Here is a 16,335-nt window from a genome sequence, read left to right as displayed (position 1 = left end):
TGAAGCCAGTTTGCTGTGTAGTGCCAGTAGTCTGCAGTTGCATTGGTAATGTCACTGCTCAGTTTATTCTCTGACAATGATACAGCCTCAGGCAACACTTTTCTCCATACACAATTTCATATTTAGGAGTGGTCATTCCATGCATCTCTAATTGCACTATGTTCAACTGTTACCAGACTATCTTTGTCACAGACTTGACTCATCATTAGACACATCCTTCAACATGATTTGAAAAAGTCCACAAGTTGCAGACTATTAAATGTGGCAGTAGCCCTGTGATTCTTGGACTGCTGTACGAAAGTAGTATTAGGAGCCTTAATATTTTCATTTAACTTCATATTGGAAGGTGGATGGCAAGAAACAGTATTGAGGATGAGAATTTTGAGAAGATTATTCTCCCCTTTTATATCATCCAGTTGTTGTCCCTGTAAGTCCATGGTTGTGTGACCTCACCTGTTTGTTGTAAATGTCAAATCAAAAACATCTTCAGCCATCTGTATTTCCAATTTTATCAAATTTTTGTTACCAGTTTCAGCAATACAGTAAGCCATCTTCAGGCCTCCTAACTGACATGCAGGAAAAATCCCACCTCTTGTACAATCAAAATAGGGACCAGCATACAGTCACTGGTATCTGTAGACTTCCTTTTAACAATGCTATCCCTTTGCTCATCACTTGCAGTCAGGTGGTTAAATTCTACAAGCTTGCTCACCTTGGCCATTGTCAACTGCCAGTGGGCTGCTGGTATACCCTTATACACACTAGCTGCCCTGCCTACTGTGACATCTCTGATGCTAGCTGCGTTGACTTGGTGTTTGATGTGCCCATTTTAACTTTACCATTGCTGTATCCTGCACTGTGCTGAGCTGCCATTTCTTGTTAAGGATGTTATCAATGATTTTTGTTGCAATGGCCTCTTTAATTACAGCCACAGAAGTTGGTAGCACAAGCCAAGACAGAAGTTTCATTAAATTTGATCCAGTGATTGTTATCTAAAGCATGCTCAACTGAAGTGGGTTTCTAGGGGTAGCTTTGATGATAAAACTCCTCGTGCCCCTTCTTGCATTGTTCTACAGTGCATACTGTTTGTCCGGTTTAAGACTGGCTACATTGCGAGGTGTTTTATAGACCTCAGGAGTTCTGAGACCTGCTGAATCTTTAACGGATGTCAGTAATTGCCAGATTGTTGTTGAAGGTGCAAAGACCTTTTTGGTCTTGCCATATCAGCAGGTGGCTTTTATTGCCGGATACAGAGCTACAGAAGGGCAGAGAAGAAAGTTTCTTTCTGTGCTCCTCGTCAGTGGTCTTCCTGTGATTCTTTCTTGAGATTTCATTTATTTGGTGGAAGTTGCACTAGTAGCTCAGCTCATGGGGCAGGTTATTGGGGTCTGATATTATTCTTTCACAATGTGCCCTAACACAGTGTGCTTCTGTGGCAGATGGTGATGGCTGATGTGAGTGCAAGTATAGATTGACAAGAGTAGGTTTCCGATAGACACTGTGGCCAAGGCATCCATTTTGTTTGCAATGGACAAAGATGTTAAGAAAGGACAAACAATTATCTTTTTCTACCTCCACATTGAATTGAAGTTTGCTGTTAGAGCTGTTGAGGTTTTCCAGTATCTCGTCCAAGTTTCTCACATCGGTGGGGCCTTGACCAGTCTTTCATCAACATATCGGAAAAAACAACTAGGCTTTAATGGTGCCATGTGTAAGGTAGTGGGTTTAATGGTGCGGTGTGTAAGGTAGTGGCTTTAATGGTGCCATGGGTAAGGCAGTATCCTCAAATTCTCCGCGAGGAGCTTTGTAACAATATTATGAAGAGGACAGTTGCTACTCACCATATAGTAGAGATGCTGAGTTGCAGATAGGCACAACAAAAAGACTGTCACAAAGTGAGTTTTTGGCCAACTTTGTCAGAAATAGATAAAAAAAAGCACACAAAAATGCGCGCGCGCGCACACACACACACACACACACACACACACACACACACACACACACACACACACACACACACGTGTGTAACTCACCCACACATGACCACAGTCTCAGGCTGCAGAAGCCAGACCGTGAGCAGCAGAACATGATTGGAAAAGCAACCTGTTGGTGTGAGTATGGAGGAGGCTGGGACGGGGAGGGGGAGAGATAGCAGGATAGGGGTGGGGGACAGTAAAGTGCTGCTTGTGGGAGTGTACAAGGACTAGGTGGAGAGAGGGTGGGGTAGCTATGTGCAGTCAGGAGGTTAGATGGAGGACAGGCAGGGGAGGATAGCGGAAAAGGAGAGAAGGGGTGCGATGGTGTAGTGCCGGAATGGGAACAGGGAAGGGGCTAGAGGGTAAGGACAGCGACTAACAAAGTTTGCAATTAGGAGGGTTATGGGAACGTAGGATATATTGCACAGTGTGTTCACACCTGCACAAATCTGGATAGCTTGTGTTGGTGAGTATGATCCATATGGCACAGGCTGTGAAGCAGTGATTGAAATGATTAACATTGTGGTGGGCAGCATGTTCAGCAATGGGATGGTCCTGCTGTTTCTTGGCCACAGTTTGTCGGTGGCCATTCATGCGGACAGACAGCTTGTTGCTTGTCACACCAACATAAAATGAAGCAAAGTGTTTGCAGCTTAGTTAGTAAATCACATGTCTGGTTTCAAAGGTAGCCCTGCCTCTGATGGGATAGGTGATGTTTGTGAACGGACTGGAGTAGGTTGTGGTGGGAGGATGTGTGGGACAGGTCTTGCATCTAGGTCTATTACAGGCATATGAACCATGAGGTAAGGGGGTTGGGGAGAGCAGGGATTGTATAGGAGTGGACAGAGATAGTGTAGGTTCGGTGGGCAGTGGAATACCATTAGTGGGGGGAGAGGGGGAGGGGGAGAAGGATAGTGGGTACAACATTCCTCATTTCAGGGTACAACAATAGGTAGTCAAAATCCTGATGGAGAATGTGATTAAGTTGCTCCTGTCGTGTGGTACTGTCACGAGGGGAATGCTCCTCTGTGGCCGGATGTTGGTGCTGTGGGAGGTGGTGGGTGACTGGAGAGATAAGGCACGGGAGATCTGGGTTTCCCATGAGGGGATTTGCAACAGTTGAAGCTAACAGGCTTCCCATTGCAATGTTATCTGCCTGATCGTAATACTGGCCATTGTATAGAAAATCAGACGTAAGAGTATGCCCACATAGCTTGAACCACACCACTAACTGGGATACTAGGACCAAATTATTATTATTATTTTTATATATATATATATATATATATATATATATATATATATATATATATATATATATATATATATATATATATATATATATATATGATGTTGACAGTGTCCCACATGTGGAGCAAGGATTTGGCCAAGTACTTACCAGCTTTTGTGTCGGTGAGACAATGTTAGATACAGTGTGGTGGAATGTCATCCAATCTTTTTGGATCTTCGGTAAACTGTAAGCAGTAGATGGTCTGGGTGCCTGAGGGAGAAGTTTCTAGACCACACCATTTTCCACAAAAGAGTGCTTAAGAAGCTAATATGCCTTTCTTATTATTCTCAGTGTCAGATCAAGTGAGCGATTGCAGTAACTATCTTAATCCAGTTGTGCATAAATCTTTGTATCATAGATCACATATTCCATAATTATGGCTGCATTGCCCTTGTCGGTACAGGAAGAATCCCGATGCTTTCATCATCGCGTAGTGCACACAAGCCAGGGATGCCTGTAGCTCCTCTTCCATGAGCATACAGCTCTTTTTATGTCATTTCCCCCTCGATCTATTTGTGATTGGAACAGGAAAGGAAATGACAAGAAGTGGTACAGGGTACCCACCGCCACGCACCCTATGGTGGCTTGCGGAGTATCTGTGTAGATGTAGATGATAAGCACCATGTATTATTTCACAGATGGCATCCTGCAGTGAAGGTATGAAATCCTTTCTTATGTGGTAACATTGCACCCATGTCTGTGTTTCTTAGTGCTAAGTGGATGACTGTGTTTGCTGAGGATCTGCAGTCCACTCTGTTTTGTTGTTAACGGCAGCTGAACTTTCCTTTCTGCCTCTCTTTAGCTTTTTTCTGTGATGATGTTTGTTGGGAAACTGTAGTCATCGACTCAATCTTTGACAGTTGCGGATGTAAGACCATGGGAGCATGTCAATCATATAAACATCAAAAACTGTGACAAGCTAGAGGTTTCATAATGGATTTAAGACTATGACCATGCACATATTAGCTTCATTTGATAATGGAAATAAACAATAAATCCACTGATGATAGTACAAAATGTTCTTAAACATGACTAGGGTATTTTGCATCAGTTGGAATGCCCCTCCAGTTGTTATTAGCGAGCATGGAAATAAGAATAACTGCAGCATATACAGGATGATTAATATGCTTATCTTTGTCACAATGACCTCAGAACCTGTAACATCTATTCTGACAACCAAGATTACATGCAGAAAAAAATAAAGTGCTTCAGGAATTTCAAATAAATTGGCTGGCTGCTCATAGCAAAATGATCAGAACTGACTATTGCCTTTGGCAACAATAGTCAGTAAATGTCTGATGAGGGCCTTGTAAGCTGAAAACAGGGTAATAAGATAAATTAATACTGTAAAACAAAAGCAAACTAGCACTTTTCACTAATTATGATGTCGCTCTACCAGGAACCAACAGAAGATTCGTTAACATGATTTTATAAAAGTGGTCACTTCATTGCTGAACTGCCTGGGACGATTATATGGGTGTTTTTGACATGGTACTCTGGGTATGCAGTCTCCAAGGAGACATGGCATTCAGAGAAACGAGATTAGCACACCCCCCCCCCCCCCCCCAAATCCTATACACATGCACACACATAGCCACATCCCACTGAGGGGTGAATGCTAGGTTAAGCCTGTGAAAAAACTGTGGTCCAACCAGCATGTAGTCCTTGGACGTTTTGGTTTTGAGTCATGTGCTGAACCACCAGACCCAACTCAGATTCTGATGAAGATTCACTGATGCCTGGAGTTGGATTCTGCTCCAGATTTACTGCTGTCTGGAGTTGCAGTGGCTGTACTACTAAGTGGCAGTGCCATCATTTTCTGCTGGCCAGTTCATCTTAGTTCAGCCTATTTCCATGAAATATTTATATAAATTATATGCCCTACCCTGCCTTATGAAATGTATCTATTGGGCAAAACTGGATCAAAATCCCACACTAGTTCCTGAGGTTAGCCTGTACATACAGACAGAAGGAAGTGGGGAACTTCGTTTTATTTGTGTAGAGATACTGGCACCTGTGTAACAGGGTTAACCTCTCCTAAATCAGTGAGGGGGGATATTTGAAGGGCACATATGTGACTTTGAGGGACTAGTTATTTACTGCTAGGAGGATTTTTGTTGATTCTGTACTAAATGGTGATTCGTATAAATATCAAATCTAGTAGAAACTTATTGACTAGATAATATTTAGTGCATTAATACTCTTTTAGATTTCATAATCATTCAGTTTTTTTCCCTGGTGCTTTAATTTCAGCATCTGAGAGGTGACTTAGGGGACTGTATATTTGGGGTTGTGTACCTTATGGAACTCAGTACACCTTTTGTCTCTTTTAGAGGCATCCTCAGTAAGTTAAAGGTTGGTAAACTGCTTCTTTTTATGTGCGTCATTACTGGTTCACCCTCAGAAAATTGAATAGAGAACAATTATTTTCTATTGTTACAGATGAAATCATCACAGCTTTATGTGGTCAATGGTCTAGTCATGCTAGTCACGTTTTTTCTCTGCCGTGTAATTACGCTCCCGTATGTCTGCTATAAGTACAGTGACTATGTAGGATTGTCATTTTGGGAGGTAAGTACCTGGCTGTTTTGAACTTTGGTTGCAACATTATTCTCCCAAAGTTTTGTGTTAAAGGATGACACTTGTAACTATGTATGTGTAATGACATTTTTTTTTTCTTTTCCAGGCTTTCATATCACTGCCTACTGGTTGTAAAATTAGCATAGCCATATTGATGTTTCCTCAGATATATTGGTTTATTCTGATGGTAAAGGGTGCATTTTCAGTTTTTTTCCCAGTGAAGTAAAACAGTATCGCCAGTTAAAAAATATAACTATTGTGCAGTAAATACCCATTAATTTAGTTGTGAATGTTTCACCTTATGCCAGTGGGAAGAGAGCATTCACAATTTTCTGTCCTTGTAATACAGTTGTACATAGCTATTCCTGCCTGTGGTATTTAAAGATCTGACATTCTCTTTCCTTCATAACATGCAGGATAGAGCTAAACTGAAATTTCATGTGTGTGATAGATTGGTTTGTGGGGATTAGAAATGCTGTGTTAGGATTTTCAGATACAGATTAAATGTTGTGTGCTGTTTTTTTATGAAATGCAAAAAGTATTGGCGACAATAGTTCCTATATGTGCATAGATGTGTGTATATGTGTCTATATGCATGGCTGTCATGCTGCCAAAAAATGTGCATTTAATTATGATTGTAGTTCAGTATTGACAACAAAACATTACCAGAGTCAAACGCCTCAACCAGATTCGCACACACCTGCAGAAAACCTAAACATTTTATGGAGAAAAAATAATTAACTAATAAATGTGTGTAGAGAAAGGGTGTTAACAGCTGTTATAAAAATGATCAACAACATTCCACTGCTCCTTGTTAATTTCTGTATTATACTGTGGAACATGGCTGCTGTAATCATTTCAACGCTCTTATTTCCACATAGCTACCAGAAATTATTTTTTAATATTGACAACTTCTGAGATTAATGTGTTTAGCATTTATTATTACATGGGAGATGCTTAGTATTGCTCTGTCAGTTTTATTGTTATTGCAACAAGCAATAAACTGGAGAACATCTGTCCTTATAGGTGTGTGGCACTACCTGTTGGGAACACAAGATTGACGTAGCTTTCTTTCTGCATTGTAGGGAGTTTTGTTTTGGCTTCGAATTTATGATAATTGGCTTAAAAGTATGAAAATTAATCCAGTATATTATATTGCTGTTTCATTAAAAGACTGAATAAAATGTTACAGAATTTTCCACACTCTCTGGAGAGAAAAAACACCTATACTTTCATTATGCAGATTTAACAATATTATTTGATAAAATTTTTAGGTGAATGTATGAAATAAGATTAATCATTCAAATAACACATTAGAAGACTGAAGATGGAAACTTGAAATTCACATGCCTGTGGACAGAGGTAGTTACGAAGCAGTTGCCACAAAAAGTGCAGACATAGAAAAAGAAACTGATATTTGAAGAAAAACTATTTACTTCCTGGACTACTATAATGGAAAGAAATAGTAGAATGAGTAGTCACTTTGTACTGAACTCTCACTTTGTTAGTGGGAGAGATACCCCTATCATTGCTTAAAGATTTTCGTTAATATACTCAGTCTTGTGAAATTGACATCAGGTCTTTTGTCGAAGTTCACTCCCAGGGTTATAATATGTCATTCAGTAAGCAGAAAGTTCCTGTCATAGGGATGTATACTCTCCTCCTTTGCTTGTTTATGTACTCAGATATTGTTCTATTTGTCATACACTGATATTTTCTCTTTTCCTTTCCCATCTCAATTTAGAAAATAAGGCAAACTTCCTTGTATGTTATCTTTAATTTGATACATCAAAATCACTTATTGTTCTGTTTATAATTATCAAAAAAGTGTGAATTTGTAAGTTGTGCATTTTATATTTGTCAAATTATCAAATTTGAATTTGATGCCACAGTGCAGTATTAATGTGTTGAGAAGTGAAAATCAACTCATTACACATCCAGGAAATGTTAGATTCTTATGAGCAAAACCAAAAATTATGTTGCAGTCATTTAATTATTCTGGTTTGTGCTAAAGAGCTTGCTTTTTTACTGTTAAAGTATCCCCATTAATATTTTTTGTAGCTTTCCATCTTGTGGGGCAATCTAATGATTCTGAAAACATTTTGATGTTGCATCCTAAATAAAAGTTTGCCAACATTAATTTCTGTTTGTACGAGAGTTGCCCAGAAAGTAATGCACCACATTTTTTATTCAACAATTCTTTACTGAACATAATGAGAATTACACATACAAAAGAATTGTGTTTTATCTACACACCCAATTTTCCGCATAATCTCCATCCCGTTCTACGGCCTTCGTCCAGCACGAAACGAGGGAGTTTATGCCTTGTCGGTACCAATCCTTGTCCTGGTGGCAGAGCCCGTGCTTCACTGTGTGAATTGCATCCACACTTCCTTTGCTGATTGACAGCTGCAGCGCCAAGTGCCGACTCATAATGCGTCTGTCCTCGTGAATGCCAACATCGTATCGCTGCAATATGTCAGGTGTGACAGCTGGGGATGGTCTCACCGACCACTGCAAATCATGACATTCCAGCGAACTGCCTTCTGATGACCTCAACCTCCATGTCCAGTGACTAACTGTATTTCTGTCGACAGCAGATGCCCCATAGACTTTGCACAAGCATTTGTGCATATTCCCCACTGTTTCTTTCTCTGCAGTGAGAGATTCAATGATGGCATGTTGCTTGTAACGTATGTCACTTACAGACACCATTTTGAAACTGTCCTGCAGCTATGCTGTCTGTCGGAAGTGACGGAAACTTGGCGCGCTCACTCAGGAGACTTCAAATTATACATACGTAACTTTTGTATTCGTAGCGTTGTTTCTGGCTAAGAAAAAAAAAAAAAGGCAATGTCTTACTTTCTGGGCAATCATTGTTATATATGGTAGGATTATGACTTCTTTATAACCCCATGTTCTTGTGCCGTAAATCGATGAACTTTTGTTAGTGGGTAGCGAAAATGTGTTCATTTATTCCCATTTCCTACTCTGGTTTGTTCTGGGAATTGATAGCTTCTGGTAATAAAGTGCTGTATCCTGCACTCAGTAAACCAAACATCTACCAATCTGTAAAAGATGAAGATTAAATAGCAGAAGAGCTAGTATTACTTAAGAGTTCCATCTTGCATTAGTTAAGTTATTGTCCAAAACATCACTTTAGGAAAGTGAGAGTTAAGTGAATTAGAAATTTCATAGCATGACACCATCCTTCTGTTTCAGTAATCTCTCCTAGACCATTCTGAAAATTCATCTTGAGCTGCTCATAGTTCATACCAAGTGCCAGGATAAATGAGTACTTGATATTGGGTAATGCGTTGTTTCCTCCAAGTCACCATCTGCTATCATGTGAAGCACACAGTCATGAATGAAGTGTTGACAGCCAATAAATCGTGGTTCTTCTGGTGTTTATAACTGAACAGCAGTGCCATTTTTCCCTTCCAGTGTTCACATTTGTAGTGTCAGTGGCAATCCTCTTTATAGTTTGACTACGGAGTCTTTTGCGACGGAGTCCTTGCATAAAAAGTTCTCGGTTTACTTGCCGCGTCAAATTTGGATAAAATCCCAAGCTTTCGATGACTACCTCCGTCATCTTCGTCAGGGGTAAAACTGACTGTCGTGGACCGGTGAGGCTTCCGCTTTTATAAGCAGTGGACGGCTTCTCATTGGCTGGATGACGTCACGGTGAAACCGATGCGTACTGAGGTGGCAGCCTCTATATCCATAGATTTTGTTTGCGCGCTTTATCCAGCGTTGCTTGCAGCGCCATCCATCGCAACAGGCGGAGAACTGCGAGGAATGTAAGAAGTCTCCCTCTGCGCTCTTTCTATATCAATTGCGTGCTTCCATGCATTGCTGAGTGCATAACCGGAATCTCTGTTGAAATTATTTTCACAGAGTCTAATTTCAACTGCTTCCCTGATGACAGAGTCCCAATAGTTTGAAGCGTGAGCAAGTAGTCTTGTTTCATCGAATAAAATCTTATGTTTATTTAACAAACTGTGCTCAGCCACCGCTGATTTTTCTAGATACCTGTATTTCAGGTGACGCTGATGTTCCACACTGCGATCGGCGACAGTTCTTATAGACTGGCCCACATAACTTTTGCCACACTCGCAAGGAATGCTGTAAATTCCCGGTACTCTCAGGTCAAGATTATCTTTCACGGGTCGCAGCATTTCCTTAATCTTCCTGGGTGGCCGGAAGACTGGTCTGATTCCTTGCCGGCTTAGGACTCTGCCGATCTTGCTGGTCGTTGCACCGCAGAATGGTTGTCCATAAATTTTATTAATTGAGAACAGTTGTTATTCCTTTGACCACAGTACCTGCTTTCCCATTTGGTAAGTCTAGTGCTTCCAACTTGACTTCATTCATTTTTCAATGCCAATACCTGACATTCTTGGTTATCAATATGCTTACCATCAAAATGCAGGAACCAGCTGTCTAGGTTTTGTGTTTTCTTCATTTCTCCTTTGCATTTAACAGCTTCTTTAATGGTAGATCTGTAAATACCTGGTTGTGAAGGGGTTTCATTGTCAGTCTCAACGTGAGATATCTGTCTGCAAATGGTTGCCCACTTTGCTGATTGATAATTTTGAACTTGTTCGCAATTGGGTTACAGTTTTTGTGTTGATGTATTTGTTCCTTATGTTTGGGAACAGTTCACCTGGACTGTGGGACTCCTGATAGCCATTGTCAGACAGTTATGTTGATTTACTTGAAATAGAAGTAGTAATGTTGTTGTTGCTGCTGCTGCTGCTGCTGAAGTATGCTGCAAAGATATTTTTCTTCTTTTGAATAGATGGATAATTCTGGAACTCAGGCTTCCCAACTGTGTAACTAACATGCTCTTTGCTTTTAATCTGAGCATGATACTACCTTTTTCCTCACTGCACACCCATTCAGTTTTCTTTTGTAATGTGAAAAACTTCACTCAGTTAATCATATTTTCCTCATTTTACACATTGAAAATAGGTTTTTAGTACCGTATTGAAGCACGTACTACTGGAATTGATGAGATTGAGCCATTTAATTCCTTTTGCCATAACATTAATAGTTCCTTCACAGTTTACTGTACACATTCTTCCCTGTCTGTCATGAACTCTCTAAGGAATATATAACAACCAACAATGTGTATTTTGTGCAGTATCCTGTTCAAGTTTTCAAGTGATTGTTGTTGTAGTGGAACAGTTATTATTTTTCTGTTTGATTCTTGAAATTGTACTAGATTCTTTGTCCATATCTTCTTGTTTATTTCAGTGGTAGAAGCACTTATTTTAAAATTCATTATGATTACAAATTATACATCAGCCGAATGATGGCTAAGCACTCAGTTAATTATTCACTGCATCATCGCAAAATGACAGTAAAGTCAGCTGCACTCACAAAGCAGCACAGCACAAAATACATAAAGCTTCAGGTTTTTATGTTCCTTTATTCCTGAAATGAGCACTTATTCTCAAATGTTCTGTTGTTGACCAGCTTGCCCATCTGTTAGCACGAGAGAATAGAGAATTATGAAGCATAAGTGTTTCTAGAAAGTCAGTACTAATTGCAAAATTCATTTACTACTACTTATACTATTTTACAAATTTTGTGTTTGGGGGTAATCTTGAACTAAACACAATTAAGCCCTGTATCATTCATTTTGAATGAGGTTAATTGGTTTACGACACAGGAAATTAAAAATGTTGCAAAAAATCATAACATACACTGTATGAATTTACCTTTGAGCTGTATTGACCAATTACGAAACAATGCCATTTGAAAGATAGTCTTCCTGCCTACACACACAATCATTTTTATACTGTCTTCCTGCATCAGTGTTCTTGCTTACGACCATAAATTTCTACCCTAAGAGACAAAAGGGGAGAAATAATAGGCATATGTTACAAGCAGTCAAATTGTTTTGATGTTTTTAGCTTTACAGAACACTAAATGGATCTTGTCACTTTAGTGGTGGTGTGATCCATCGTGCTGCTTTATGTCTATTACTTCATGGTGAGGTTTAACAGAATCTATACAACATTTACATTTTTATACTGTGCTGATAGCATTTTAGTGTCATCACAACCTCATCCTCCTCAGTACCACATGCTAAACTAATAAGTTACTTGCATATTTAGTTTTATGTTTTACGTATGAATTTGCAGTCATTTCCTATTGTTTACTTCTCATATTTGTAGCTGTCTATAACCAGGGTGTGTGATTTTAGGTTTAAAGTTTTGTGTGGCATATGTGGTTTGAATATCACTACATGATCAGCTGCATACCTGTTGCTTTCAGAGAATCTCTATTTGGAACATGTTTTATAGAAGCAAAATAATCCAGTGGTTCAGCATCAGTCACTTATAAATGTCTGCTTAATACACTATGCATGTGCTGAACAGTGTCCTCATTAGAACAGTTACTGCCAGGTGATAGGTGTTAGTAGGATCTGAATAATATATTGAGCCAAGAGGTTGTAGGAAACAGTTATTGGTGGCTGTGGAATTGATATTTTAGTAAATGGAGTTTTCTGTTAATTTTGTTGGAATAAATTCTAGATGATGTACTGGAAGTAGATTGAGAATTTATTGCATGATAACTATGTGTTTTGTACATATTGTACAGTTGTAAAATATGCCATTAAATGTTTTGTACATGTAGTCCATAATCATGATCTAAATGTGTGTGTATACCATACTTCTTAAACCATCTGTGATATTGCTAAACTGTAGCAGGTGTAAAATATCTTGGGCTTGAGATTTCAATCAGTAATATATCATTGTAATTTGTTTGGACTGGATGGAAAAACATATATATTAATATAAGTTTAATTTACAGTAAGTGGATTCATCTGCCTCTAAGTATTTGCAATTACAGTCAGAGGACAGACATATCTGGGATAGTTAGGCATTGCTCACCCAAGTTCTGTATTTCATTCTTGAAAATGTGCCCATGGAAGTTACATAAAGACTTAACTCATAAATTGGGTTGGAGAAAATTAACTACATACTTGCAATATTGGTTCAAATCATAATAATTGAACTGTTGCAAGTATGTGTTAAACAAGGAGCAATTGTGTTGTTGAGATGCGAAAAAAGGGCAAGAATGTGTCAATCACGGTCATAGTTACTCAGAAAATTAAAATAGTGTTCATCATGCAACAATATTTATTTTGTTATTTTCCATGCTTGCTGATTACTTGAAAAATATAAGTGAAGATATAGAGTGGATTCAAATACATCAAAAATTAAACAAGAGATTATTTTTATTTGTCATGTTACTGTGACATAGTAAATGAACTTAGATGAAGTGATTGGGAAGAAGAGGAGTGGAAGGGGGGGGATAGGAGGAGGGGTGAATTACTAATTTTGAAATGATCACTTAGTTCCAGATGTAGTGGAGAAACTATCTCAAAACAGAATCTCTGATATAGTTGTGATGATCCTTTCTCATTGCCAGATGCTCTTCATGCTGAGCTCTGCCCTGTGGGGGCCCCCATACTTTGAAGCGTTCTGTGTTCTCAGGGATTCGTGTTTAACTTCTGAGCTTCAATTGTCCCCATTGTTAATATTTGAGAGAACAATCTGCTGTTGCCTTCTGTAGTGCACTTTTTCCTGTCAGTGTTGTAATTTGTCATAATCATCGTCATCATAATCATCGTCATCATTTTCCTTGTCAGATCTCTCATCTGCAAAGTACCTAACTACGCCTCTTCACTAGATAATTGGCCAGCTGCTTGCATTGTTTGCATTACAGGTCTTGAACTATTCCTATCTATCTTGTTTTCATGGACAGTTCTGTGCTTCTAAAGCTAACACACACACTATAATTCTTGATTCAGAATATGTATTTGGCATATTATTGAGGACTGAATTTTATACTATATGACATCCTTTTTGATCTTCCCAAATTTAGAGTTTCCTGTTGCGAAGGTATGAAATACATATGCTACAACTTACCTATTCTTTTCAGCAAGAATAATTAACATAATAATTTAATGTGACTCTTGAATGATGTCAAGAGGATGAAAATTGAATGTATGGCGTGTAATATGACAGATATATTTTCAAAAAGTTCTTCGTACTTGTTTAAATAATTTCATTTTCCTTGTTTATCATTGTGTAAACCTATTAAAGTGAAGTTCACTGCACAGCAAGGAAGAAGCAGAACTTCACAGATCAGTTATAGACCAGTGCTGCTAAACATACTCCTTGCCAAGTTTTTGTTAAAAATTGTAGCCTTCCATAAGACTAAAAGATTGTAATCTTTTGTTCTTCCTGTTAGAAAAAATTGCAGTTAAAAATATACCTGTTCTGCAGGTAATGTCCAAGGCAAAAGATTATATCATAGATGGAAATTCCTGGAAATAATTTCAATGTAAATTTTTGTTCAGTATGTAACATTTGTGAATGGGACTTGAATCCTAATACCAAAGATCCACTAAACAGCTTGCAATATTATGAATCTCATTTAAAGATTTTTTTTATTTTTTTCCCTCGGATAAGCTGGATTATTTTACTGTCAGTGAATCTCACACCACTTGTTAACTAAGCATATAAATATATTTACCTTTGTATTTTCTGGATATTTTAGTGACATATATTCTTGGGGATATGTTAGAGGTAGAAGAAAACTGTGCAGTGATTTTTAGAAATAAATTGCAAATTATTTTGTGTAATTTTGTGGTGGTAATATTTGGTAAGAACTCTTTTGGAGCATTGTGGGTAAATTTTTATATAATAATGACATGATGATTATCATGATCTGTGTAGAGTTGGAAAAGGTCTAAGTCTGTTTCTGTTCATTTGTCTAATACAAAACCTACAAATACTTCCATTTGACTTTATTTGTTGTTTTTTCTGGACAATCATGTATCATTGAATGTTGTCTGCATAGTTTAGCAGTTAGTAGAATTAATGTACATCTAGTTAGTTGATCCATGGAAAGCCTGTGTAATATTCAGCAGAAACAGTTTTATTTATATTATACTGCAGAAGGGACTCAATATAACTTAATTGTACAAATATATTATACAAATGAGCTATGATGTAGGTGAATTTCACCTAAAATTTTGTAATATAGCACAACTTTAGCTGGCATTGATGTGGACTGATTGTAAATGGTAGCTGTTATATCGCTGTTGCATTAGATTCTGTGACCAAATGTTCAACTAAAAAGAAAAAAGAAAGAAAAAAAAACAGTGTCTAAGTATTTGTATTGTTGTACTATAGATCGTGAAATGTGAAAAGTACAAAGACTGCAAAATGATAATAAATATGTTGTCAGAAACTTGTTAGTTATTCTTTTTCCACAACAGCCACACAGGAGCACATTAAGTTACTGTTTCAGTGGACAGTTCACAAATTAACGACAGTTACATAGATATATTTTAGTAAGCAAATAATAGTGTGTACAACATTAGTAATATATGAAAATATAAGAAATTGGATACATAAAAAAAAATCTGCTCACCAAATGGTGGCAGGAGAACACACTTATAAAAAGGTATTACAATTTGCTAGTTTTCATAGGCAATGGCTCCTTCTGTCAGAAGGATTCAAGGGAAATGACGAGGGATGAATGGAAAGGAGTGCTGAGCTTTAGGAAAAGGGGTGGAGTTTGGGAAAGTCGCCCAGAACCATGGATCAAGGGAGACTTACCGGACAGGATGAGAAGGGAAAAGTGATTGTTTAAGACAGCACTGGACGAGATTTGATAACCTGGGAGTTTAGAGGTGGGAGATAAGTTATATGCAAGACAGAGATAACTGCTAAAATATCATACATGAGTTAATAAGAGCAAAAAGCTAAGGGCATTGAATGTGATAAGAGGTGAGAGGGGGAAGGCAAAAGAGATATTTCAGAAAATGAAAGAGGTAGAAAACTCAAAAGGGAGTGCAGAAAGGAATAATTGTTGTGAAGAAATGCTGAGACCAAAGAAATTAGTGTAAATTAAGGCCAGGTGGGGGAGCCCATCAGCACCCTGACAAAAAGTCAGCATGCCAGTCTCACGGGTGGGGACAAAGGCTGTCCCCCACATGCGGAGCAGTGTATAATGTATTAAAGTCTGCCTCCTTTCCCGACCAATTTAGGGATGATGCCTGACAGTTCACAAAATTTCAGCACTCTTGTAACACTACAATTAGTATTGGTGAGGATGGTGGGTAGATCTCAATTGAGACTGAGGACACACATTGCCAAAATATGCTGAATTGAAAATGGCACACCCCTCCCACCGGATGAGTAAGCCACAAGTTAAAGGGCTATGTCGAGAGTGCAGTCTGGTAAGCAAAACCTCCTTCCAGCGGTGAGGCTCACACGAAGTCTGAAATGCGACCGTGGATTGTTTTCTGTCACCTGCATCCATTCTGTCTTCCACTGACGCATGATGCACCTGTCAGAAAATGAGGTGATGGTGTGCAATGGGATGGGATATTGACAAAGAGCACCTGCCGACATGCTTCCAGGGCAGCTTTGTCGGCCTTGTCATTGCCCTGCACCC

The 16,335-nt window shown here is 38.6% G+C and overlaps 1 protein-coding gene across 2 annotated transcripts in view; it reads left to right on the top strand.

Moving 5' to 3' along the window:
- The window catches only part of LOC126101107 (TLC domain-containing protein 3A), a 31,356-nt gene extending 16,233 nt beyond the window's left edge, over window positions 1-15,123 (top strand). For both annotated transcript variants that reach the window (XM_049911783.1, XM_049911782.1), the window contains exons 4-6: window positions 5,521-5,622; window positions 5,710-5,838; window positions 5,954-15,123. In XM_049911783.1, coding sequence (XP_049767740.1) covers window positions 5,521-5,622; window positions 5,710-5,838; window positions 5,954-6,073 — 351 coding nt within the window. In that variant the 3' untranslated portion in view covers window positions 6,074-15,123. The remainder of the gene's footprint in view (window positions 1-5,520; window positions 5,623-5,709; window positions 5,839-5,953) is intronic.
- The last annotated feature ends 1,212 nt before the right edge of the window (window positions 15,124-16,335 follow it).

The sequence above is a fragment of the Schistocerca cancellata genome, chromosome 9 (assembly GCF_023864275.1).
Source record: "Schistocerca cancellata isolate TAMUIC-IGC-003103 chromosome 9, iqSchCanc2.1, whole genome shotgun sequence".
NCBI classification, from domain to species: domain Eukaryota; kingdom Metazoa; phylum Arthropoda; class Insecta; order Orthoptera; family Acrididae; genus Schistocerca; species Schistocerca cancellata.
This window is presented reverse-complemented; position numbering and strand designations above follow the sequence as displayed.